We start from the raw sequence: 27,523 nt of genomic DNA, 5'->3' as shown, positions 1-27,523 counted from the left end.
ATTTTAAAGTTGGGGAAAAATCTACATTTATATGGCATGCCATGTATAGATAAATAAAGATGTGAATGTGCATCTACATATATGTATGATGCATATACATTGGTATATATCGATACAGTGGGCAGGGAGAGCAAATGAGGGTAAAATGCTAATAATTAGGAATTCCAGATAAAAAGGATACTGGGATTTTTGTACTGTTTTGACATTTTTCTGTAGGTATAAATGTATTTTGAGTTCTTAAAAAATGAATTTGTTTCTAATTTGTTTTTATTTTTTAATTTATTTTTATTTTACTTAAATTCAATTACTTAACATATAATTTATGATTAGTTTCAGAAGTAGAGGTCAGATTCATCAATCTTATATAATACCCAGTGTCCATTACAACATGTACCCTCCTTAATGTCCATAAATTTGTTTTTTAAAAACAAACAAGGGGTACCTGGGTGGCTTAGTCTGTTAAGCTTCTGCCTTCCACTCAGGTCGTGATCCTGGAGTCCCCAGATCAAGCCCTGCATCAGGCTCCCTGCTCAATGGGGAGCTTGCTTCTCTCTTTCACTTTGCCATCTCCTCACTCATGTTCTCTTTCTTGCTCCTGCTTACTCTCTCTCTCTCTCTCAAATAATAAAATCTTAAACAACAACAACAAAAAGAAGAATTAATTCAGTGAATACCTACCGGGCATTCATATATTAAAAATTGTAAGATAAATTTCTATAGAAATACTCAAAAACAATACCAGTTTATTTCTCATTCACTTAAGTCTGTATTAGGTATTTTGGGCTGGTGGGTGAGTTTCCTCCATGGAGCAATTGAGGGACTCAGATTACTCCCATTTTACAGCCTCACCATCCTCAAGGGGGACATATGTTCCCAGTTGGAAGTAGCATACATTATTTCCTCTCTTATTCCATTGGATATTGGCCACAATTAAATCAAGATAGACTGGAAAATGCAGTATACAGCCACATGTCCTGACGAAGAAAGGAAAACAGATTTTGGTGGACAGCTAGCAAACTCTAATACAACTATTATGAAGCATTGTTTGTGGATAGATGCTAACCAGAAGGAGATTATCCCTTCAGCAAGCGTATATTGAACACCTTTTCTTTGTTTGGAACTGAGCTAAGAGTAAGAATATTGAAATTTTATAATCAGACAGAGACACTTCTGTCAGTGAGATCAGAAAGGATGAATATGTGTAATATAATTATACCTACATAAGGCTTGTGTCACTTAAGTAAAATGAATATCCATGAGTACAATTTTTAGCAGTAAGTTTCTGTAGGATGGTTAAAAGTCCTCTTTGAATGTTATTATGTTAAGGAGGAGATGTTTTGGGTTTGTGAGTTAATAATTATAGTTAAAAGCAGTTCTTAATTTTTTTAGTCTTACTTTTCTAGGTTTAAACATATCTGTACCTGCTAACATTCAGAGGGTAGAGACTGTTTTTACCTTCATGACAAGAATACATGTTAGTCATGGAGGTGCTACATTTTTTTGTAAACAGCTAAATAATATTGACTGTTTTGGACTGAATTGACCATTAAGATTAATCCAGTTAAGTGTGCAGACATGGCCAAAATGTGGAGAACCCATTTGTGTTGCAAGTTTCCTTATCTACTCTTATCCAAGTGATCCTTAAATTTTTATTAGTGAATGTACTTTGGAGATCACTCTCTTGGCTAGGTTGTCACTTTAAAACAAACCTATATGCTTTTCTCATTGAAATATTTTTAGATATTGCCCTACTGGGAGTTTTTTCAAGTAATTAATATATAACTTTTGTACCAACTTAAACTTAGCTTCTTGGAAATAATTCACTCTTAACAGAATCTAGTACCAGAAGAACGTTGAAAGCTTTGTGGATGTTAGCTCAGAACTTTATCTTATTTATTATCTCTTGAGTTATCTCTTCTATGTCATTTCTGTTTTTCCTGAAGGAATCCAAAATATTATTTTGGAAAGTAAAATTTACTTATGAAGAAAAATCAGGTGAAGTATGGACTTTGGCTTATCTCTAATCTTCTAATAAATTTAATTTTAAGACCCTTTTAAGGGTCATTTAGTTGTGATATGAATAGGAAGTTCTGCATTCAGTTTTTAGCTCTTACCAGAGTATCATACTACATTGTGACTGCTTATGGAGATAAAGACCTTAAAAATATATTTATTTTTTCTAACTTTATTGATATATGATTGACAAACAAAATTTGTCTATAGATTGTTCAACATGACTTTAAGGTATGTAATGTAATTATTTAAAATACATATATATTATGAAATGATTACTATAGTCAAATTAATTAACACACTTATGGTTTCCATTTTCTTTTCTTTTTTTAGACTTGTGAGAACACGAGTATACAATACAATGATAATACAATACTAATAATACAGTATTATTAGCCATAGTCACCATACTATACATTAGATTCCCAGAACTTACTCATCCTATAACTGAAAGTTTGTACCTTTTGACCAACATCTCCCCTATTCCACCAGTCTCTGCCAACCACTGTTCTACTCTCCAGTTCTATGAGTTCCACATTTTTAGATTCCACATATATTTCATGTCTTCCAGATTTATGCATGTGGCCACAAATGGCAGGATTTCTTCCTTCCTGTGACTAAATAATATTCTATGATACATATGCACATATACACACATGTTTTCTTTATTCATTCATCAATGGACACCATATCTTGGCTATTATGAATAGTGCTACAATTAACATGGCAATGCAGATATGTCTTCAAGATACTGTTTTTATTTCTTTTGGATATATATACACAGAAGTGGGATTTCTGGATCATTTGGTAGTTTTATTTTTAGTTTTTTGAGTAACTTCCATACTCTTTTCCATGATGGCTGTACCAACTTGGCATTTCCATCAACAGTATACAAGTTCTCTCTTCTCCACACTTTCACCAACACCTATAATCTCTTGTCCTTTTCATAATAGACCTCCTAGCAGGTATAAGGTGATACCTTATTGTGGTTTTGATTTGCATTCTTCTGATAATTGGTAATGTTGAGTACTTTTTCATGTACCTGAGCCATGTGTATGTCTTCTTTGGAAAATATGTTTATTCAGGTCCTTTGCTGATTTTTATAATTGTATCATTTAAGGTTTTTTTTTTTCTTTCTGTTTTTGCTATTGAGTTGTATGAGATTTTTTTTAAAATAAACTTTGGATATTAACCCCTTATTGGATGTATGTTTTGCAAATATTTTCTCCCATGCCTGAAGTTGCCTTTTCAATTTGTTGATTGCTTCCTTTGCTGTACAGAGGCTTTTTAGTTTAGTTTTGGGTTTTTTTGCTTGCTTTGTTGTTCTTAGTGTCGTAGCTAAAAAGTCATTGCAAAGACCAATATCAAGGAAGTTTTTTTCCCTATATTTTTTTCTAAGAGTCTTCCCATTTAAGTTTTATGTTTAAGTCTTTAATCTGTTTCAAGTTTATTGATGAGTGGTATAAGATAGGGGTCCAGTTTTATTCTTTTGCACGTGGATAGCCAGTTTTCCCAACACCCTATTAAAAATGGCTGTCCTTTCCATATGGTGTATTCTTGGAGCCTTTACCAAAGATTATTTGATCATAAATGTGCAGGCTTATTTCTAAGCTCTTTATTCTGTTTTATTCATCTGTCTGTTTTTATTCCAGTACCATACTGTTTTGATTATATAGCTTCATAATATAGTTTGAAACCGGAAAGTGTGATATCTCCAGCTTTGTTCTTTCTCAAGATTTCTTTGGCTGTTTGGGGTCTCTTGTGATTCTGTATGTGTTTTTGGATTATTCTTTCTATTTCTGTGAAAATATAATTGGAATACTGGTAAGAATTGCACAAAATCTCTAGATTGCTTTGGATAATATGAGCATTTTGACAATATTAATTCTTTCAATCTATGAACACAGGCTAGCTTTCATTTATTTGTATCTTCTTTAATTTCTTTCATTAGAGTCTTATAGTAATTAACGTATAAATCTTTCACCTCTGGTTAAATTTATTCCTAAATATTTTATTCTTTTTATTTTTTTATTTTATTTTTTTTTAAAGATTTATTTATTTATTCATTCAGAGAGAGCGAGAGAGAGGCAGAGACACAGGCAGAGGGAGAAGCAGGCTCCATGCAGGAAGCCCGATGTGGGACTCGATCCCGGGTCTCCAGGATCACACCCCGGGCTGCAGGCAGCGCTAAACCGCTGCGCCACTGGGGCTACCCCTTTATTCTTTTTAATGCTGTTGTAAATGGGATAATTTTCTTAATTTCTTCTTGGATAGTTTGATAGTGTACAGAAACACAACTGGTTTTTATATGTTAAGTTTGTATCCTGCAACATCACTGAATTTGTTTATTAATTCTAAGAGTTGGGGATCCCTGGGTGGGTCAGCGGTTTGGCGCCTGCCTTTGGCCCAGGGCGCGATCCTGGAGTCCAGGGATCGAGTCCCGCGTCTGGCTCCTGGCATGGAGCCTGCTTCTCCCTCCTCCTGTGTCTCTGCCTCTCTCTCTCTCTATGTCTATCATAAATAAATAAATAAATAAATAAATAAATAAATCTTTCAAAAAAAATTCTAAGAGTTTTTGGTGGGGTCTTTAGTTTTTCACATATAAAATCATATCATCTGCAAACAGAGCCAATTTATCTTTTTTTTTTAGTTTGGATGTATTTATTTTCCTTGCCTAACTGCTGTGGCTAGGACTTCTAGTACTATATTGAATAGAAGTGGTAAGAATGGACATATTGTCTTTTTCTTGCTCTTAGGGCAAAGACTCACTTTTTATTACTAACTATGATATTAGCTGTGTCTTTGTCATATATGGCCTTCAATATGTTGAGGTACATTCCTTCTATACCTTGAAACATATATTTAATATGAGATACTAGCCTTTGGTATGGGTGGCAGCATAACAACTTGTTGTTGGTTGTGCTATAGCCTACTTATCCTCCCCATTCTTCTAATTTAAAAAAAAGAACAATTTTAATTGCAATTATGCATAAATCCACATTGAAAAGATAACTGGGAAAACCATCAGTCCTGCAGTTTGAATATAATATACAGTGTCCTGGTAAGGACAATTCTGTATCTAGAGATATCTAACATAAATTTGAGTCTCAGATCTGTCCCTAACTACTGATGTGTGTATGATCAAATCATGTAACCTCTATGGGTTCCAATTTACTTATGAATAAAATGCCACTCTTTATTTATAATTTCATATATTATAAATAATGTTTTGATAAACATCCTTGCATTTAAATCTTTGTTTATATATTCACCAATTCCTTAGGAAAGATTGGAGAAATAAATATTGAGGATGCATGTCTGCTGTTCAAAATATTGAAAACTAAAAAAAAAATATTGAAAACTTTTGATATATAATAAATGCATTATATTTAGTAAATATTTCTCATATTTAAATTTATTCACCTTCTTGGTTTTGAAATAGTTTCCTGAACAAACACATATGAAGTCACTAAAAAGTTAACAGAATTTTACAAGTCCTATAACTGAGTAGACCTTTTCATGTCAATATAGGTAGCTGATCCTATAGGTAGAAATATGTTAGGAAATATACTCTGTATCACATAATTTAAGAGCTCTGTGACTTTATTTGTGTCATTTATTACCCCTGAATTTTTGTGTAACAAGAGAATACTATTATCTACCTAGCTGTGTTGAGAATCAAATGGCAACATACATGTGGAAGTGCTTTACAAGTGGTAAACTTGTAAATCTATGTATATTTTATTACTGTCATTAATGTTTAATAGTTAAATTGTCAGCTTCACTGAATGATCTTTAAGTTTCAATTTCTGGTTATATTGGTTTCCATCTGACATTTCCTAGGATTCATGAATAAGACATTTCTCTTAAATTTATTGACCAGTCTTTCTTTCTTTTTTTTTTTAAAGATTTTATTTATTTATTTATTCATGAAAGACACCGAGAGAGGCAGAGACACAGGCAGAGGGAGAAGCAGGCTCCATGAAGGGAGCCTGATGTGGGACTTGATCCCGGGACTCCAGGATCACGCCCTGGGCCAAAGGCAGGTGCTAAACCGCTGAGCCACCCAGGGATTCCTGACCACTGTCTTTCAATAAATATATTGGATACATTTTTATAGTAATCTCAGAACATGGTGAAATTTTAAAGCTCTTTATAGAGGACAAATTTATGAACAAGATTAAAAACAATAAAATGAACAAATGAACTTAAGTGAATCATGTCCAAAAACATTTCGTTTCTGAAGGGGGCTAATTTCAAGAAAAATCCAATTTATTTTTCATGGACATGCAAAATAAACCTAGTTCATATAGTACAATTTTAAGGAAAGGAAAGAAAAAAAAAACTTGAGAATCTCTGGAATCCTGCCAAAAGAATAATTTGGCATTTTACTTCACTTTCTGGATGCAGTTGATTGGCATACTTACATGAAATTTGTGTCATAGTGGAAACAGAAGAAGAAAACCAGAAAATTCAATGTTCTTGCTCTTTAAGATCAGCATGTTTTGTTATTAGCAATAAACTCTGCCACCCCATACTACGAACCTATATAATATAATTTATGGGACTAATCTCTTTTCTGTTGCTAGACTGCCACATTCTCTGCCTATACTAATGTAGAAGAGCAAATATTTCTTGGTAAGTATTGGTTGATAGTCCCATTCCATATCTCTAAAAACTAGTTCCTTTAAGGTGAATTTATATATATATATAATGAAAAGACTAAACTGTTCATATATTTTAATTAAAATATATTGTTATCTTAAAAGAAAATGATGGGATGCTTAAATTTTATAGTCAAGTAGATTGATCAATCCTAAGTGAATTTCTAAGATTTGTTCAGCTTACACGACCTTGGGAAGTAATAATTTAAGAGAAATTTTAGTAGAGACATCACTTCATACATGTGGAAGTTTTATGTTTAGGAAATATTACCATAGATATTTTATAAACACATATTAAATTCCTAATACCCTTGAGAAGATTCCAGAATGCCAGGGAAATTTCAGATGTACGTGTCTATAGAATTTTCAGTCTTTTTTTTTTAAAGACTTTATTTATTTATTCATAGACACAAAGGGAGAGAGGCAGAGACACAGGGAGAGGGAGAAGCAGGCTCCACGCAGGGAGCCCGATGTGGGACTCGATCCCGGGTCTCCAGGATCACAACCCAGGCTGCAGGCGGCGCCAAACCTCTGTGCCACCAGGGCTGCCCTAGAATTTCCAGTCTTACCATTGGAATGGATCATCATAGGCCCTTCTCTTCACATGCATATTTAGACCCAGAGTAATTAGCTGATTTGCTGAAGGTCACAAAACTAGAAGATAGTGGCATGGGTGCTATCCAAAGGGCTAGTCTTCTTATTACTAAGACTTCTATGTTTTAAAAGCATTGAAGAGTCTCTCTGCTATTGATGGTCCTTTCCTTGATGTATTTCATATTTTTTGTTCGTTTGTTTCATATTTCTAAGCAATTGAGATACATATATATACTATATATAGATATATACAACATATATATGTATATAAATATATAAATATATATATAAACACAGTATCTATCTATATATAAAATCATCCTCCTTCTTTTATCTGGAAGATGATATATAGCCAGGGCATCCAAAATAAATGTTTCTCTGTCAGGGTTTCTCTGCCCCTAATAGAAATATTATATATTATCAAGTGTACAAAAATTTTCTTCAATAAGTAACTTTCACTTTCTCCCTATCTTAATATCTCAATCTGAGCATTGTGGTCTCATGTTCCTCTAGTGCCTGTATTTCACTCTTTTTATTCACCTATCCATTCATGCCTTTAGCTGATAATTATTGACTACAAGTGAACTACAAGTTTCCTTTGAATTTAGTTTCTGCCATTTTGTCATGGGGGAATGTGGGAGAAGCCATAGCTTTCTTTGATCCATCAAAAATGTATATGTAAAAATTAGGAAGAAATGTGTATTTTCTCAAGTTATCTGTCTAAAAAATTTTAAATGGGAGAATAGAAGTTTGACCTTGAAAATTCATCACAAATCCAATCTGTTTGTCTTTACTATTCCCTGGTAAGATATATCGAATAACTGGAACCTGGAACTGCCATTCTCATTCTTAAAATCTTTCTTAACATTACTTCTGTTGATAACTGGAATAAACAATTTTTGTCTTACCTGATCCCTCCAATATCATAATAATGGGATCTTAATGTACCCTTTGATTAGCAGATAATAATTAAACCACTGATGGAAGTGGGCAGTTAGTCCAAGGGCAATTAGAATTAAGATTGGGATTCTTGAGATCCCTGGGTGGCGCAGCGGTTTAGTGCCTGCCTTTGGCCCAGGGAGCGATCCTGGAGACCCAGGATTGAATCCCACGTCAGGCTCCCGGTGCATGGAGCCTGCTTCTCCCTCTGCCTATGTCTCTGCCTCTCTCTCTCTCTCTGTGTGACTATCATAAATAAATAAAAAAAAAAAAAAAAAAAAAAAAGATTGGGATTCTTAAAAAAAAAAAAAAAAGATTGGGATTCTAGGGAATAAAATAATTCTGGAGAAATTTGTACGTAAGTCATTAGTATGACACAATATGTTTGTCTATGCATGCAGAAACAACTAATTCCATATGGATGCTTTTATTCACCAAGAAGTAACCACATGATATCTCAGTATTGTTCCAGAGATACCAGCAGCAAGAGTTCTTTTCTAAAGATGTATAAGGAAATTTGAAAAATAAAATTCTTGTGTTGGTTCAGCTAAAGCAGGATATTTTCAGTTGGTAATGGCTTTTAAAATTAAAATAAGTTCAGCATTGGTCATTAACCTTGGGTATGTTCTTTATTGTCATGATCTTTAACCATCTGTTCTCAGATCTAAAGTTTTTTTTTCTTTGCTAGATTATACTCATTCTCACAGCACTTAAGTGATTTCGCCATATTTAAAGACAAGAAAATTAAAAGTAACACCTTCCACATCATTTTTAAAGATGAATTCCTAATGAAATACTCCCCTCTGAGATTGAGAAAGGAACCAAGTGACATCTCTGCTACTTGGGTAGACTAGTCCTAAATGGTTACTGGCTTTAAAAAAAAAAAATGTATCTGAAAGAAAAATAGGGAAGTCAGGTATTTGGCTATATTTGCTTTGAAAATATGTTTATAAAGTAAATATTAGGAAATGTTTTCCTTTATGTTCTTGTTTAGGAACAGGTATAAATAATTATAAAAATATCTAGGGCCAGTATATAAGTATAAAGAAAAGTTGACCAAGGCCATTAGATGTAACACTGCACTATTGTCTTAATACAAAGTTGTATTGCTAAGAATATAAGATGGTCTCTTGTTTAGGATGAAATGTCATTTACAATCAGGATTTTACATTCACTGGGATACATAATTTGTTTTTTCTATGGATAATGTTGAATGGTACTGAGATACATACCTCTTTTGTGACCACAGCTTTTGTTAGCCAGGCGTAGGGATGCTCTTTCCCTGTGTGAAAGAGCGATACCTGATGTGAAGCTATGGGTCTAGACAGGCTCTAATTCCAGTTGCATTTTTACAGGTTCGTGAAACATTTCTCACTTTTCCTATTTTATTTATGCAAGTCTTGTTACAAACTACAACCAGTTGATCAATTAACTGATATATGTGAGGCCCTATATGTGAGGCTCTCTATATAAAGAAGTATAATTCAATTCATCAATTACTTATTGGACCTCTATTCAACTGCCTTTAAGGTTTTAAATCTAATTCACAAATGGAGGTGAATGAATAATTAAGCAATTAATAAACAATTGTAACATTTAATTTACTTAATAAATAATGATAAATTGAATCAATGTGTTAATAAATAAATATTTTATGAGTGTTTATAGGCAATAACTTTGGAGAATAGTTTTTCTTTTTTTTAAGATATTAATTTTTTTAAAAATTTATTTGTGAGAGACAGAGGCAGAGACAGGCAGAGGGAGAAGCAGGCTCCATGCAGGGAGCCCGACATGGGACTCGATCCTGGGTCTCCAGGATCAGGCCCTAGGCTGAAGGTGGCACTAAACCGCTGAGCCACTTGGGCTGCCTGGAGAAGAGTAGTTATAGTAAAGGGTAGGTTGTCTGAAAACTAGTCATACGATAATGAGGTTTAATCAGATTCTTTTTTGTTTGTTTGTTTTTTAAAGATTTTATTTATTTATTCATGGGAGACACAGAGAGAGGCAGAGACACAGACAGAGGGAGAAGCAGGCCCCCGGCGGGGAGCCCAGTGTGGGACTCAATCCCAGGACCCTGGGGCCATGACCTGAGCTAAAGGCAGATACCCAACCACTGAGCCACCCAGGCGTCCCTAATCAGATTCTTGGAAACTTTCAATGAAAGAAATACATGATAAAATTAAAGGCTTTAAATAATCTTTTGACAATGCATAAAATGCTTTGAAGAGAGAGTTTAAGGGTAGGAATAACAATTTGAAGGCAATAACAGATTCATCTGAAACCTCAAGATTTTGGAGTACTTATTTACATATTCTAACTGGCAGTTAAATACTTAAAGGATAGTTTCTTTAAAAAAAGAAAATTCTGCTAACAATGCCTTATGCTGATAATTTTAAAACAGTATTTTCTTTAGTTTATGCAATAGATTTAGAAAGGCTTTTGAAAATGGTTTACATATTACTAATTGATGTACTTTTACAAAATTATAAGCTTAAAAAATAGTATTTTTTAAGGCCCACGTTATAGAAAAGATGTGAAGTTTTTGTCATTGGTTCTGAGGTATTCACCACAAACTGTTCTATACATTCAAAATGTTTCCTGAAAACTCTTTAGAATTTTTGTCATCTTTAACATCTGTTATTTCTATGTTCAGGTTGGGTTAAGGATGTATATTTCATAATAACAACCAAAAGAATCAGTGTCCAAGGTATATAGCATAGGTCAGAAAACCCAGTGGCACCAGAGGTCTATGCTGAGGACTTACCGAAAGGTAACAAAGCACATGGATGGAGATCCCTGGAACATCTTCCTCTGGGGTGAAAACCATGGACATTCCATCACACATACAGATGTGCACACAGGACCACCGATAGGCATCTATGACGTAGGAAGGGAGAGCCATGAGAGTATAGACAAACATTCTGAATGGCTATTTAGAAACAGGTTTCTCTTTTCACAGGAATGTGGCATAGACCCAGCCTTGGTGAGTACAAATACTTGGCACTGAGAAGCAGGATTCAAAGCAGGATCGTAAGTGTACAAATGGAGAAACTTTGATTCCATGGTGCTGGGATCATGACCTGAGCTGAAGGCAGATGCTTAACCTACTGAGCCACCACTAAGTCACTTCTAACTAGGCTTTTTTTTTTTTTTTTTTTTGCCTTGGTGCCCTTGTGCCACTCTCTTCTTTGCCTTCTTTTTCCTTCTCTTAGGCAACTCTTCTCTCTACTTCAAGATTTCCTGCAGACATCACATCCTCCAGCAAGTCTCCCTAACTGTCTCCTCTTCCTAGCCCGGCTTATTATATATCCTTCCTCTTTGCTCCTGTGGCACCTGTGCACACTGCTGTTACTGCACTGCCAAGTTGCTCGACTGCTTTTCTGTCTCCTCCAGTTAGACTCTCAGCTCAGTGAGAGAAATAACTATTGCATTCACCTTTACATCCTTGACACCATGCTAAAACCCTGAGAGGGAACCACCCAGAGGTGAAGCTGGGAGGTAGGTCGGGCCATATAGTGAGTCATGTGCATTTGAACTCCACTGATAGTGATATGAACACATTGGCAGTTTTTCAATGGGGGTGAGGTGAAAGCACATTGCAATTTTAGAACAAAAACTGAAAATATACATAGGATTAGGAGAAGAGATTAGACATAGGAATTCCAATTAAGAAGTTTAAACACAAGTAGAGGTGAGAGATCACTGCAGGTCTGACCCAGATTTCAAATGTGGGAATGGATAAAAAAGTTAATAATTTGAGTGTGAAGGGGGAGAGAGAGAGAGGGAGAAAGTAAGTGGGTGTGAATAATGACTAAGTGTGGAGCTCTTTTTAAAGAGCAAATGAAAATTTGAGTGTTCGAGCTAATCAGGCCTAACACCAACTTTTGAACAAAGTAGAGATGCTTGCAACTTACTAATTCAGCCATGGGCTAAGAAATACATATATATGTAATTTCCCAGCCTCCTTGGTGTACCTGATTTGACAAAGGAACCCAGTCAGTCCCATTGTTTCCAAACTCTGTTGCAATCCTAGGCTAGCAAAACAAAGAAATTCTACTTATCCCAAGAATACTATATAAAAAATTGACTCCTTTTTTTCCCCTAAACATATGCTTAAGTATGGGTCAATCTTTTACCTTAGTAATAAATTTTTACTATCACCATTTATATCCATCAATGTTTCAAGTAAGCAAATTGTTTCCCTAACTGAAAAGCATACAACTGGGAAAAAGTATTTTTCTCATAAGAAACATAGAATATATATTCATAATAAATATTTTTAGAGGGATGCCTGGGTGGCTCAGTGGTTGAGTGTCTGCCTTCCAGCTCAGGGCGTGATCCTGGAGTTCCGGGATCGAGTCCTGGGATCGAGTCCCGCATCGGGCTCCCTCCCAGCCTGCTTCTCCATCTGCCTATGTCTCTGCTTCTCTCTCTTTCTGTGTCTCTCATGAATAAATAAGTAAAATCTAAAAAAATAAATAAATATTTTTAGAGTTAACTGATTAACTACTTTTTAAATATTATGTAAACTATTTCAGGTCACTTTAGAAGTAGTATGATTACAAAAATACTGCAGTGCTGTCTGCTAGCTATTTCTAAGGACACTTTTCATATAATTTCACATTCTTACACCAGTATTACAGATTGTTGTCTTCAAATCTTGATAAGGCATATTTTGGTGCACCCCTGACCACCATACTGGAATCTACACTTCTATTGGAATAAACATTATTAGCTTAAGGCTATTGTGAATATAGTTGTAAGAATGTGCATGAATTTTGCCATCAAGTAAATGATTTTATTATATTTCATGTTCAATCCAAAAATGTAAAATTTATTTTTAAACCTACAGAATGCTGATAAAGAAAATGGTCAGCAGGATCCCTGGATGGCGCAGCGGTTTAGCGCCTGCTTTTGGCCCAGGGTGCGATCCTGGAGACCCGGGATCGAATCCCACATCGGGCTCTCGGTGCATGGAGCCTGCTTCTCCCTCTGCCTATGTCTCTGCCTCTCTCTCTCTCTCTGTGACTCTCATAAATAAATAAAAATTAAAAAAAAAAAAGAAAAAAAAAAAAAGAAAATGGTCAGCAGATTCTGGGTTGATAACTATAAATTTGAAACCATTCATCAGTGGATTAGTGAATAATATATAGGGAGACCATGATTAATAAGTATTAAGGCTGGCTCCAGCAATCAGAGGGTCTAAGGGCCAGGGAACTATGCATTATCCAGCAAAACGTCACTATCTGTGCTCTCCTGTAATGTTTTCCTAAAATTTTAAAAGACAAAGATGAAAACTTGGGAAGCACTAGATATTGACAGCTCTGGGTCCTGATGAATAAAAATGTAAATTGCAAAGTGCTGGCACCTTGCCCAGGCAGGGTTGTCTGGGGACTGCTTTGCAGCAAGGCTGACCATCTGGGAGAGGGAAAGAAAGTGACACTTGCTTCTAGTCTCTTTAACCTTCAGATTTTACATTCCCTGCCTCCCCAGATTAATATGTTTAGGTGTGAAGACTGAGCAAAGATGCCCATCCTGTTTTTCTTCCTTCCTCGCAACCTAATTCAAGTACATTGGGGAAATAGTACTTTTTTCCAGACTTTGGCTGTGTCTGTTATTTTGGGGCTCAGCTGCCTTCATCTTCTTTCAGTCCACAAATATTTTTGAGCTTCCATTCAGTACCTGATGTTGTAATGCTTACTAGCGTGTTTGACAAGTCTGTTCCCTAAAGCTCACAGTTTAACAAAAAGTTCATAAATGAGAATTATGAGTTCATTTATTTAATCATCAAATATTTACTGGACATCTGGACTTTGTCAGAGACTGTATTCATATCAGTGATTAAAAAATGAACAATAGAAATCTCAGGCTTAAGGAAATTTTATATTGCTGAATTTTATTTTTTAAAGATGTATTTATTTGAGAGAGAAAGAGAGAAGCATGGCAGGGGAAGGTCAGAGAGAGTCTTAAGCAGACTCTGTGCTGAGCACAGAGCCTGATGCGGGCCTTGATCTCACGACCCTGAGGTCACAACCTGAGCCAAAACCAAGAGTCAGATGGTTGAACCAACTGTGCCACCCAGGTGCCCCTATTCCTAAGTTTTATAATAGACATATAGGTTCAGGGACCTGGGAACACAGAGGCAGGATGTGTTTAAATAGGAACGGGTCCTTGTCTTAGCTTTTTTGGAATCTGAAAGCTGAATCCGAAATATCATGGAGGATGAAGGTAGTTGATTTGGGTGGAAATCCCAACAAAGAAGAGAGAGTGTGACATGTAAGGAGACAAAGTCAATATAAAACTATGTTATTGAGGGCAATAGAGCCTTAAATTCTCTGTTATCTCAAGAATCATATGGACAATTTCCCTGAATTATCTTCATAAAGGACAGGGGAAGAAACGCATGAGCTCCTATCTCCGATTGATTGAAATCTGTTGCTAGGATATGAACTCCCTGCAATTCTACAGGAATCCCATCTTATGTTTGGCCTTGGAGAGACCTCTAGGCAGAAATAAAAAAGGCACAGCATTTTTAAGGCAAGATGCTGGCACAAAATCAATCAAAGCCCGCGAGGAAGTGCATTCAGCACTGGCTAGAAGCTGAGAAATTGGCAAAGGACTGTGAAAGTGGCACTTTTGCTGTTCCTTTTGATCTGATCTGTAGGTTTTGCTGTGTACAGGTGAGCAAATGCATGCTGGACAAATGGATTAACAAGTGCTAAAGCATGACAGCAAAGAGCATATATTAAGTTCCGGGAAAGTCATGATGCATTGTGCCTTTCCTGACTCTTGAGAGTCAGAAAGAGAATGTGTGTGAGAGAGACGAAGGAATTGAGATAAAAAGTTACGTGGGACAAGATCTCATGCTAGAGAGAGTTGACTTTATCTTACAGAGTAAGAGAAGCTCCTGAAGGATATTAAGATTTGTATTTTAGAATGGCACCTGCTCACCAATATTGAGGTCTGTCTTGTGGGCAGCAGAACTGAGGGCAATAAGGCCATTTTGATGATTAATAATGCAGAAATGGGAAAAGGGTCATCTTGAACCAAAGCTACTTAGGGTATACAATCAAGATTTAACAGGTTAAATATGAAAGGAGAAGGAGCAAACAAGTCATTAGTTTTCTTTAGTCTGTTTTGTTTTTCCACTCATTCTTTCCCTTTGAGTGTGAATGAACTCTATAAACACTTGTATCAGAAAATTCTGCACATCCATACTTGTCTCATCAATGAGACAAATAAGCCCTTATATGTTTAAAATGCGTGAACAGGTTTAAATGTTAGGAAAAAAATTGTAAAGCATAAAACAAATTCCCTGGATGGGGGGAAGGGAGAGAATTGGTTTAATTCTTTGCTGGCAGTATGCTTTGTGATTATTGTACATGTCTATATATAGATTCATGTTTTGCTCATTGGAAAGTGTCTCTAATTACTGCTACTATTGTTATATATTTTTTTACTGTTTGATTTTTGCAAACTTAGAAATCTATGATCAATCCAAATAATCCTTTCTGACAACTTTTTAAAAGCATGCTTAAACATGCAGTCTGCATGGCTACTATGTAGTGGTGCAAAGAAGAAAATCCCATCAGATCTGAGAAAAATCTAGAGTTTATCCACCTGTAAATGCAGTCCTAGCTCAGAAGAAAGACAGCTCTTATGTGTTTCAGCATCAAACTTCCCTAAATGAATACAGAGGAAGAATTATCACTGACGTATAGTTGAAACAGCAGTCAGTTCTCAAGCACAAATGCCATTTCAGTAAAAATTTCTTTGGCTCCCATTGCCTCAATCAAAATGTTGACCTTTCGGTAATGGATGCAAATAAAATAACTGAAAAGAATCCATTGCAATTTTGAAATACTGTGAAAGTGTATTGGGGTGAAGCCACCTTCCCTTAAATAGGGGACAGTTTGCTTGTTGTTTTCTTTCTAGGCAGATAAGAGTAATGCCCTCTTCCTCTCTTTAGTCTCAGCACTTCATCTATTATCCTGTATCAAGAAAGCAGGACAGCATAAATGGAGGTACCGTTAATGGGGGTAATTTGATAATTTGATAAACTGGTAAACAAGTGAGGGAATTGGTGCGGTCACAGGTGATTTTTGGGGAGGGGGATGATTTGGAACTGGAAAAATAATAATTAGCAGAACCTGGTGACAGGTGTGTTTGTTGTACCAGGATGTAAGAAAAATAGGCAGATTTTTATCTCCAAAGGTTAGCCTTTGGTGAAATCCTGGAACTCTTTTGTTACTGGGGAATAAATAAATCCCTGGCCACTTCATATAAAATATTGGTCACTTGGAGATATCATATAAACATAAATTTATACTATATACTAATTAAAAACAAATTATAATTGCCTAAAGAATTCCAAAATAAGATGGCTCAGTGATTTTTAGAGCTAATATGGTCTAATAGTTCAAAACATGGAGCCTATTGAAGGTAATATAGAGAAATGATGAGATGACTTTTTTGTATGTCATACTGGACTTTTCTATGATTGTGGGAGAGATCTAGAATTAAGATAGCCCTAAGTCAGCAATTGATGGGTAGAATCTATAGTAAGTCAATGCCAGATGCAGTACAAATGTCACCATTATTTAATATAATTGAAATATTAGGATTAGGATGTTTGGATTTTTGGATGTTTACTACTAGTACTGGTACATTTTACTATTTAATATTTGTTCGTCTTAATTTCCAGGTAAATTTCTGAGTGAAATAGAAGACAATACTAAACAACAAACAAACAAACAGATTTTGCTTTTCTTTTAGGAATATTATATTAATGCAGTGGACAGAATAATGCTTCCTCTTTCCCCATCTTTAACTCCTAAAGATGTCCAAGTCCTAGTCTCTGGAAACTGAAAATATGTTATTTTATGGAAAAGGGAAATAAGGTTGCATTTAGAATTAAGTTTGTTAATCAGTTACCTGGAGATGGAGAGATTACCTAGGATCATTTAAGTGGGGCCAAAGTAATCACAAGGCTCCTTATAAATGAAAGAGGCAGGAGGGAGCTTTATAGTCATGCCACTTGAGAAAGACTAGACATGTCATTGCTGGCTTTCCAAAGAGAGCCATAAGCCCAAAGGGGCATACGCAAAGGAATATGTGAGACTCAGGAAGCTGGAGCAGCAAGGAAATAGTCTTTACTCTAGACCTTTAGAAAGAAATGCATCCCTACCGACGTCTTCACATTAACCTTGTGAGACCCATTTTGGCCTTCTTATCTCCAGAATTATAAGATAATGCATTTCTATTGTTTTAGCCATTTTTTTGTGATTTGTTACAGCAACAATAGAAAATACAATTAAAAGATCATAAAACTAAATGGGTATAATACTAAAAGAATTTAGAAAAGATCATAAGAGTTTTATTACCAAAATAGGAATTTGAAATTCATTGTTTCTTTTAAAGCACAGTCCTTTCATCTATGTAAATATCCCTTTTCATTTTATGGTAATATAAGTATTACTCAGTGACTTGTGAAAACAGAGTTATAATTTAAAATTTAAGTTAATGCTATGAAAAAGGAGCCAGAAAGGGCACCTGGGTGGCTCAGTTGGTTAATTGCCTGCCTTTTGATCTGGTCAAAATCTCAGGGTCCTGAGATCAGGCCCATATCTACCACTACTCCTGCTCCTGCTCCTGCTCTCTCTCTCTCTCTCAAATAAGTAAATAAAATCTTAAAAAAAAAAAAAAAGAAAGAAACAAAGAACATAGCACACAGAAAGTCTAGTAGACTCTGTATTGTATACCTATATAGGAATTTATGGATTCAGAGTTGAGTTATGAGATATGATCCTCAAGCAAACATCTTAAGGGAAAAATATGCATTATTCAATGAAAATTTAATACTACTGTTTTGGGTCAGTAAACACTGCATCTTTTGAACATCAGGCAGTATTTATTTAAGATTTTAAAGATTAGGAGCACCTGGGTAGCTCAGGGGTTGAATGTCTGCTTTTGGCTTGGGTTGTGATCCCGGGTTCCTGGGATCGAGTCCCCCATGGTGCCCTCTGCAGGGAGCCTGCTTCTCTCTCTGCCTATGTCTCTGCCTCTCTCTCTCTCTCTCTGTCTCTCATAAATAAATAAATAAATAAAATCTTTAAAAAATAAAAAAATGTTAAAGACTAAATCAAAGATGATACTAGATCCTAATTTAAACTTCTAGCCTAAGACATAGTTATAATGTAGAACAGTTATTTGATGTTTGAAGAAAAAAAAAAAGCTAAAGAAATTCAGCTACAATGCTGTACTGTGAGGTAGAAGGTACTTCATAGCTATTAATAGGAAACTGTTTAATTTTACTGTCATTTAAAAAGAAAAAAACCCAGAATTTTTACACAGTATTAAAGGATAAAAATTAAATGTACAAAGTATTACAAAGTGTCTTTTAATCACTTGTCTTGTGTTATTTATTTATTTATTTATTTATTTATTTGCCTTGTGTCTTTTAGAAGTAAAGTTCAACCACCTTAACTTTCTGTAAACAAAACAAAACAAAACAAAACAAATCCTTAAGGTAGTCTAAGATTTTGATTTTAAGTAATTCACTTTAAATAATATTTTCCTTAAAATGTTCATGCCCTGTCTTCTACCAAGCCTAGGTTAACAAAAAGAATACCCACTTGGACTTTAAGGTAGAACAAAAAAATTAAGTGTTTTGTAAATATCACATATTCTTCTGTCTTTTTATTTTTAATGCAGAAACAGAAAGAGTATGGATTTAGTTTGTCCTAGGATCTTACTAGTGTCAGTATTTCTCTCCTCCCCATCTTGATAGTTACTTGAAATAGGATCTCAGTAGCTGAAGCAAAATTGGGCTCTGGAATTTGGTTAAAAATTATTTGGCTGGAAGCCTGTTGCTGAGGAAAGAAGTAACAAATCTTGAGCATATTTTTGGAGCCAAATGCCAAATTGTCTGTGCTTGGTATCACAGAATCAGCCTTACCCTTCAAAATGATTCCAGACCAAATGCCAGAATTGTCCTGGTTTTTGCTACAAATTCACAAGGAGCGAGAGGGAGAATCACAATTATATGTGGCCCTATGTGTTTTTCAGAATAAATGTCTTTTTCTTTTTAATAATTTACCATTTTAGGTTTTTTTACATTTCATATTTTTAAGGTGACTATTTCAATAAGAAATACTCTACATGTATATATGTTAAGGACCCCAAAATTGCTAGAACTACTATAAATCTTGCAGTGTAAAATAGATGGCGGTGAGGGGCGAAAGAACTCAAAATATTCTTTCCCTACACTGTCCTACTTTGGCATCTGTATTTTTAAATTTTTCCATTGTTAACACTCAATTTGGTGATAGTGGCTGTTACCAAGGTAACTAACTCCACCCAGATAGAAACAAATCTTTAATCTTGAGGATGAGTTTCTATGCCTCTGAGCGTAGTTTCAAGATGCTTACAATTGAGCAAGATCAGATTTGAAATTATAGAACAACATATATAAATATGAAAAGTAGAGAAGCACCAAACTATCTAAACTTTTCATTTTTACCAGTTTATAAATAAATAATATATATATATATAGTTATAGTTATACCTTTTTAGTCTTAGTTTATACAAATAACTTTGTAAAGCCCCATTGCTTCTCCATGCAAATATCAAATATTGCCAACAGACTGAAGACTTTTTAAGGTCACTTTTATAGACATCTCTTTGGTTTACCTTATTTCTTTCCTAATCTCACCATTATTTTTGCTTGCAAGTTTTTCAGCAAATGCTTGTGACCTCAATCTTATCCTACAGAAGTACTGGTAATGACAAAAATGCATATTTCAGACTAAAATAAAATAAAGACAGAATGCAAGTTCATGGAGAAGAATCTACTTCTGTACTTAAATAATTCTTTTTGTTCTGTGTATTCAAATCTGCTCTTGCTTAATCAATTGTAAGCATTTTGAATATAATTTATACATTCAAGAATAATTAACACCAAAGCAGTGATAATTTAAAAGTGGAGATCTACAAATAATTAAATGAACTACAATAAATTCTCATCACTTTCAAAAATAGCTCTGCACTCATTTTTCATTTTTATTCATTGTGACTGAGAGCAGTACCCCTTTCATGTAAGGAATTAACAACATCACCATATTTGAGTGAGAGAGACCTTTGGTGTCTTGAAGACTGAGAGGATCACATGCCTGCCAAAATCATACATTTGTCGTCGACCTGTGGCTAGGCACTTTAGTTACATTCAAACATGCAATAAGAATTCCTTAAGCAGATAATTCTTCCTTTATATTATTTTCATTTCTTGGATCCTCATCTATTGCTACAGACAACAGCTATGCTATAAGAATGTTTTCATGTATTTGTTACCCCTACTAGACTTTGAGATCCTGTAGGTCAGGAACAGCATCTCATTCTTCCCAGAATCTCTAACATCTGCACTATGCTGGTCATAAAACAGATGCTTGCTGAAGAACTGAATAAGGATAGGTACAAGGGACAGAATTAGCACTATTAGAGGAGATGTAAAAAGATAAAGAGCCACTTTGGGAACTTAATCTTCAACATAACCAGCATGCTGGTTGCTCCTTATCTCTTGGTTAATTCCCCTTTGTTTTCCACCACTGAACCAAACATGCAGCAGTAAAATGATTTCCATGTGTCTTGACTCTAACACCTACTCCTAAGATACACTATTATTTTAGTAATACCTTAATAATACTCCCCAATAAAACTTGGGGAGACAGGCAAAGAGGAGAATATATGTACTAATTTTAGAAATGTATTCCAATATTAGAAACCAAAAAAAAAAAAAGGAAAATTATGGGTCATTAATCAAAGAAACACAGTATCTTATTTTATTTTTAAAAATTTATTTAAAAAAAGATTTATTTATTTATTTTAGAGATAAAAGAGTGTTAGCAGATGAAGGGGCAGAGAGAAAGGATCTCAAGCTGACTCCACAATGAGCATGGAGCCTGATATGGGGCTCAGCTCAATCTCACGACCCTGAGATCATGACCTGAGCCAAAATCAAGAGTTGGATGCTCAACTGACTGGGCCACCCAGTTGCCCCAAGAAACACAGTATTTTGTACTACTTTGTTTACTTGGAGTTGGTAGTAAATCATTATAATCACTGACCTATATTGAGCACTTACTATATACCTGGAACTGGATTATGGCCTTTATGTGTATTATTATCTCATTTATTTTTCACAGTAACCTAGAATGTAGGCATTTTGAGAAGTTAAATAATTTGCCTTTGATCAAAGAGCAAATAATTAGAATTCACAGACATGTCCAACTCTAAATATCATGCTTTTAACCATTATACTCCCTATATTAGCTTCTGAATTTATTTGCAACCCAAATGTTAAAAGACAAGTCATAAACTTAGTAACACCAATGTATTCACTTACTAAGTTTTATCTTCAAATGGTGGTTTTATCTTACTTTATAGATCAGTGAGAATAGAATATTTTCATATTACATGACAATAACTTATAGTTATGCACAGACATGGTTACTGGTAGGTCTATTTCCTATGCTATTTCACAATGGTAGAACATAACAAAAAAAATGAAACTTAATACACATATATCAGTAGGCCTGTGGTATCTGAAGAGAAATAAATGCCCCTTCAACAGAGGGAGGAAGTATGTGAAGTATTCTAGTGAACAAAGGCCCTTTAGTCATTGACTTGGGAAAATAACAACCAAAACACATTTAAAATTTCTCATGCAAAGTTCATAAAAAGACCACTTTGTTTAAACAGACTGTTCTATAACTACTTACAACGTTCTGTCAAAAATTACAGGGTTTTTTCCTGAGATTCCTTCTGCCTGTTTCTGATTAATAGGATGTGGCATACTTTTAGTTTGCTTTAATTTCTTAGATGGCATGTAGGAAACATATTGGAACAGTGGTCTGTGTTGGTGGTGATGTTAGAGTTCTAAGACATCTTAAAATGAGCTTTATTGCTGAAGTAGGGAGGTAAGGAGTTATGATACCTATTTTATTTTTGCAAATAGGTGTCTTGTGGATCACATACTTTTAATTATATAAGATTCATGTGTACATATATTAATTAGTTACAGACACTTTAAGCTATAAAAGCATACCATGACTAACTGTGGCATCTTGGGCAAATCACTTTGTCTCTCTCTCAAATCCTCCAAAAGGAGGACAACAGGAAAACTCACCTCAAACAGCTATTAACCGTTTAGAAATGTGCCTGGCACATAGTTAGCACCCAAGGAGTGTTGGATTTTATTACTTTTCTAGAAATGGAAAGTAAGATCATCAAAGTTTTATTTCTAAAATCCTCCTACATGACAGATATGGAAACAATTATGGTTCTGTTTTAAGAGAGCTTGGCATGTATTTTTAGGATAAGACCATTCCACTTCAGCTTCAGATGAAAGGGCATACCTGAGTTCTTACCTTTGGATATCAGTCTTCTTGCCTCCATCGTGAGCTACAGAAGCTTTGATGGGGGATGAAGGTAGAGTTTTCAATTGTCTACAAAAGTTTCTTAAAGGAGATAGACTTCCTTCACCCCCCAGTCCCAGAGTCTGATCTAGTCCAAGTAAAAGCAATTGTCTCCTTCATGCAGTCTAAATTATAACTCGTAGAGATATTTTTAAAGCCAGGGAATTCTGTGTGTGATATAATTTTTTTTATTATATAGGTCTACAGTTCCTGAGAATAAGATATTCAAAGTCAGGAACCAGAGTCAAAGTCACAACTTCAATCAATACCTCATCAAGTCAGTTTGTGTGTTGCTTGCATAAAAGCCCTAATCACTACTACTTTAACTTTCATTCTTTCTTTGCCAGCTATTCACAAAATGCCTACTGTGTAACAGTCTCTGTGCTAGTGCTTGACTTGATCTGCCTTTTTTTATATTGCCACCTTCTGCTGCCCTCATTCTTCAAAGTATAAATATATGAAGTGAAAAAAATGAGTCTGTCTCTCATCAAAACCATGTTTCAAACAAACTACTTTTTATCAAAAATACATACTTCATCCTAATAAAACTAGTTTTTGTGGTATACCATTCCAGAAATTTTTATTTGTATCTGGACAAATGGACTCATATACATAATTTGGGGGGATTTTCCTATATTGATGTATTTTTTTTAGCCTGTTTTGCTTTTTATTTGGTTTCTTGATATTGTCTTGACCTAGTTGAGTATTATCCTAGGTGAGCATCAAGGGACTCCAGAGGTCCTTCTAACCTGGCCTAACCTGTCTGGTATGAAGCATGGCTTATCCCAAGATTTCATAAGTAAATCTAAAAAAGATATCTTAAAATGAGCTTTATTGCTGAAGTAGTGGAGGTAAGGAGTTATGATACCTATTTTATTTTTGCAAATAGGTGTCTTGTGGATCACATACTTTAATTATATAAGATTAATGTGTGTATATATTAATTAGTTACAGACACTTTAAGTTATAAAAGTATACCATGATAGTCATCTAAATATGGGAAACATCTCTGGTGCTCTAATGCTGCTTCAGTGCAAAGAGGAGCTTCACTTGGAAATATAAGGAACCATTTAAATCCTATTTGAAACAAGTCTGCCAGTGGCTCAGATATATACCAATACACAGGCAAAACTGCTTCCTGTTCGTCACACCCAGCATCCTCAGACTTCATTTTCTGTCCATTTCTATGATCCAGATGTTACATAACTGGAAAATAGGAGTTCTGTTGCTTAGAGGAGCAGCCCTGGGGAGGGCTCAGTCAAGGCTGAGAGTGGAATTGAGAGCAAGCCACTTTCTAGTGCAGAGAGGGTCATGGCCCAAGTATTGGAGGTGTAGCCAACAACAGCTCCCTCATCCCTCCATCTGGTCAATCACAAGGGCCTAGAAATTTCACTTTCCAAATATTTTCTGATTCTGTCTTTCTTCCAAGTTTATCAACATTCATTAGTGCAGGCCTCCTCATCTCTCCCCTAATCTCTAGCTAGAAGTTTCCACAAGTGCAATTGTGCATAATCCCAGCTACAACCCTTCCATGATTACCCAACCTATGCACAATATAGTCCAGATTTCTTATGCATCCAGGTATCCTATGTCCTCACTTTACTTTCTTCAGATTAATTTTCTAGCAATTGACTTCCAATGCAAGTGAAAACCTAGAGTCATGACTGCATGATAAATAAATCTGAAGTTGAAGATCCCAAATGCAAAGACCATGCAATGAAAGGTTTACAGTGATAACACAGGGAGCCCTATAGTATAGTGAGTGAAAGCTTGAACTTTACTGTTACACAGACCATTTGCCAACCATGAGACATTAGGTAAGATGCTTTAATCTCTCTGAGCCTCAATTTCCTCTTATGTGAGATGAGGAAAAAAGTGACTACTACTTCCTAGGATTTAAATAAAGCATTGAGCATAGCACATTTGTTAAATGTTAAGTAAGTGTTTAGCATAACAGTTACAAATTCAGTGGTGGTGGTTATTATATGGGGAAGACTCTTGATCCATGTTAAAAATAGTCTATTAGGTATAGATCAATGGCTGTAACACGAAGGCTAGAGAATGATTGAAAAGAATTGGCTACAAGATAATTGAAGGTAGTGATGGTAGAATAAATGAGGGTGGCAAAGTGTGAATCTGCAGTAGCAGAAAGAATGAAGCCACTGGTCTTGCAGGAACTAACATAGGGGAAAGACAGATCAAAAAGCCTTTTCATGAGGTGCTTGGGTTGCCCAGTCAGTTAAGCTTCTGACTCTTGATTTCAGCTCAGGTCATGATCTCAGGGTCATGGGATAGAGCCCTACTGTAGGCTCCCCACTCAGCAGGGAGTCTGCTTGAAGATTATCTCTCTTCCTCTCCCTTTACCCTTCCCCCTGCTCTTGTGTGAGTGCACTTTCTCTCTCTCTGTGTCTGTAAAATAAATAAATAAATCTTAAAAAAAAAAAAAAGCTATTCATGTTTTTTGGCCTCTTTTGCCAAAATGGAAATGAGAAATTTGGAACTTAAAAATCAGGGCAATTGCAGCATCTGGTTTCCACATAATTCTTATCCCTAAAAAAGAATCTGTAAGAAATCCAAAGGATACGAGACAGTCATGGATAGCATTGTATTTCAAATTATCTTCTATTTAATAAAATTATAGCTTGTTTCCAATGTAAAAATAAAGTTTGCAAATTAAAAGAAATGGGTTCCAAATTTGTGGCAGGCAATGTAAGGATAAAGCCTTTTAAGAGATCAATTATATCTCTTTAAATATCAAGTACCTAACTATCAATGTCCCATCAAGCCTTCAGCCAGTATATTTAAACTCATAATTTCAAAATGTTAATGATGCCAATTAACAGTACAATATCTCTGGATACCACTGAAAATAATTTGTGCAATTTGTCAGGAAAACTGAGAAGCAAGGAATGTTAATATTCTACCTGAATGTATATGGAAATCCAATATCAATGAAATAATATCTGTTGGGAATTGTGAGAACTTTTATATCTTTTCGTTTTCTTCTTCCTCAGTGGTATGATTATGTTGAAGATAGTTCTGCATAGTAAGGTGTGTATAAGCATTGTATACCTGAAGTTAAAAGAGATAACCTCCTGGTTTCAGCATAGCTAGTAAATGAGTTTGTAGTTAGGTAGCAATTACATTACTAGCTTTGATCCTGTTACCATTTTCCATTTGATTGTATACAGTGGGATTTTTAAAGTTGAATGCCTTTTTGGACCTATAAACTTTACTGAAAGATGCATTTGCTTGGGTCTGCTGATTTTCATAATCATTATTTCACTCTTACAGATTTCTTATAGGAATACTACAAATGATTTATATAGTACTAAATTTCATTGTATATATTAATAGGCTTTTACTTATGGGAAACAAATAATGATCCGAAGTTAAAAGGCTAATCAAAAGTGTTACAGCTTTATTTTTTTTTTTTTTTTTTTTTTTTAATTTTATTTTTTTTTATTGGTGTTCAATTTACTAACATACAGAATAACACCCAGTGCCCGTCACCCATTCACTCCCACCCCCCGCCCTCCTCCCCTTCTACCACCCCTAGTTCGTTTCCCAGAGTTAGCAGTCTTTATGTTCTGTCTCCCTTTCTGATATTTCCCACACATTTCTTCTCCCTTCCCTTATTTTCCCTTTCACTATTATTTATATTCCCCAAATGAATGAGAACATATAATGTTTGTCCTTCTCCGACTGACTTACTTCACTCAGCATAATACCCTCCAGTTCCATCCACGTTGAAGCAAATGGTGGGTATTTGTCATTTCTAATAGCTGAGTAATATTCCATTGTATACATAAACCACATCTTCTTTATCCATTCATCTTTCGTTGGACACCGAGGCTCCTTCCACAGTTTGGCTATCGTGGCCATTGCTGCTAGAAACATCGGGGTGCAGGTGTCCCAGCGTTTCATTGCATTTGTATCTTTGGGGTAAATCCCCAACAGTGCAATTGCTGGGTCGTAGGGCAGGTATATTTTTAACTCTTTGAGGAACCTCCACACAGTTTTCCACAGTGGCTGCACCAGTTCACATTCCCACCAACAGTGTAAGAGGGTTCCCTTTTCTCCACATCCTCTCCAACATTTGTTGTTTCCTGCCTTGTTAATTTTTCCCATTCTCACTGGTGTGAGGTGGTATCTCATTGTGGTTTTGATTTGTATTTCCCTGATGGCAAGTGATGCAGAGCATTTTCTCATGTGCATGTTGGCCATGTTACAGCTTTAAATGTTATAGAATTTATATTTTAAAAGTTAGATGTCAGGAAAACTCATGAGCTCTAGGTATATTTAGAAGCTATAGATAATTCTTATATCAATTATATAGCTCTCTAATACCAGCTTTCCTTAATGAATAATATTAAGTTTAGTAGTGAAAATATCTCCATGTGCTAATCCTGCATAATTCAGGTAATTTAGAGATTGTCTCTAAACCCATTTTAAATTCAATGATTGGGTAGCCCTGGGGACTCAGAGGTTTAGCATTGCCTTCAGCCCAGGGCGTGATCCTGGAGACCCAGGTTCGAGTCCCACATTGGGCTCCCTACATGGAGCCTGCTTCTCCCTCTGCCTGTGTCTCTCTCTGCCTCTCTCTCTCTCTCTGTGTCTCTTATGAATAAGTAAATAAGATCTTTAAAAAATAATAAGAAAAAAAATTCAATGATATTTTCCATTCAACCTTCACTTATTTACTGAAAAAAATATTAGCTGAATGCCCACAATATATAAAACATCGTATTTAGCCTAGAGTTTACACTGTTATATAAGCTAACCCTTGAAATATTAATGAAGATACTGAAAAAGAAGAGAAAAGGTCTGAGGAAAGACTAA

At 35.2% G+C, this 27,523-nt stretch overlaps 1 protein-coding gene across 13 annotated transcripts in view; it reads left to right on the top strand.

The window, feature by feature from the left end:
- The window catches only part of SNCA (synuclein alpha), a 172,020-nt gene that overhangs the window by 81,936 nt on the left and 62,561 nt on the right, over positions 1 to 27,523 (top strand). For 7 of the 13 annotated variants that reach the window (XR_013371247.1, XR_013371245.1, XR_013371246.1 and 4 more), the window contains 2 exons: positions 6,603 to 6,651; positions 16,180 to 16,234. The exons of 2 other annotated variants lie outside the window; for them this stretch is intronic. Coding sequence is in view for 5 of the 11 variants with exons in the window: in XM_077882868.1 (XP_077738994.1) it covers positions 6,603 to 6,651; positions 16,180 to 16,234 (104 nt within the window). In the remaining 6 variants the exon portion in view is untranslated. Of the gene's footprint in view, positions 1 to 6,602; positions 6,652 to 8,611; positions 8,671 to 16,179; positions 16,235 to 22,880; positions 23,150 to 27,523 lie in introns of those variants that run through there. 4 more of the 13 variants (XM_077882869.1, XM_077882867.1, XM_077882871.1 and 1 more) reach the window with 4 other exon arrangements.

The sequence above is a fragment of the Canis aureus genome, chromosome 33 (assembly GCF_053574225.1).
Source record: "Canis aureus isolate CA01 chromosome 33, VMU_Caureus_v.1.0, whole genome shotgun sequence".
In the NCBI taxonomy this organism is placed as follows: Eukaryota; Metazoa; Chordata; class Mammalia; order Carnivora; family Canidae; genus Canis; species Canis aureus.
This window is presented reverse-complemented; position numbering and strand designations above follow the sequence as displayed.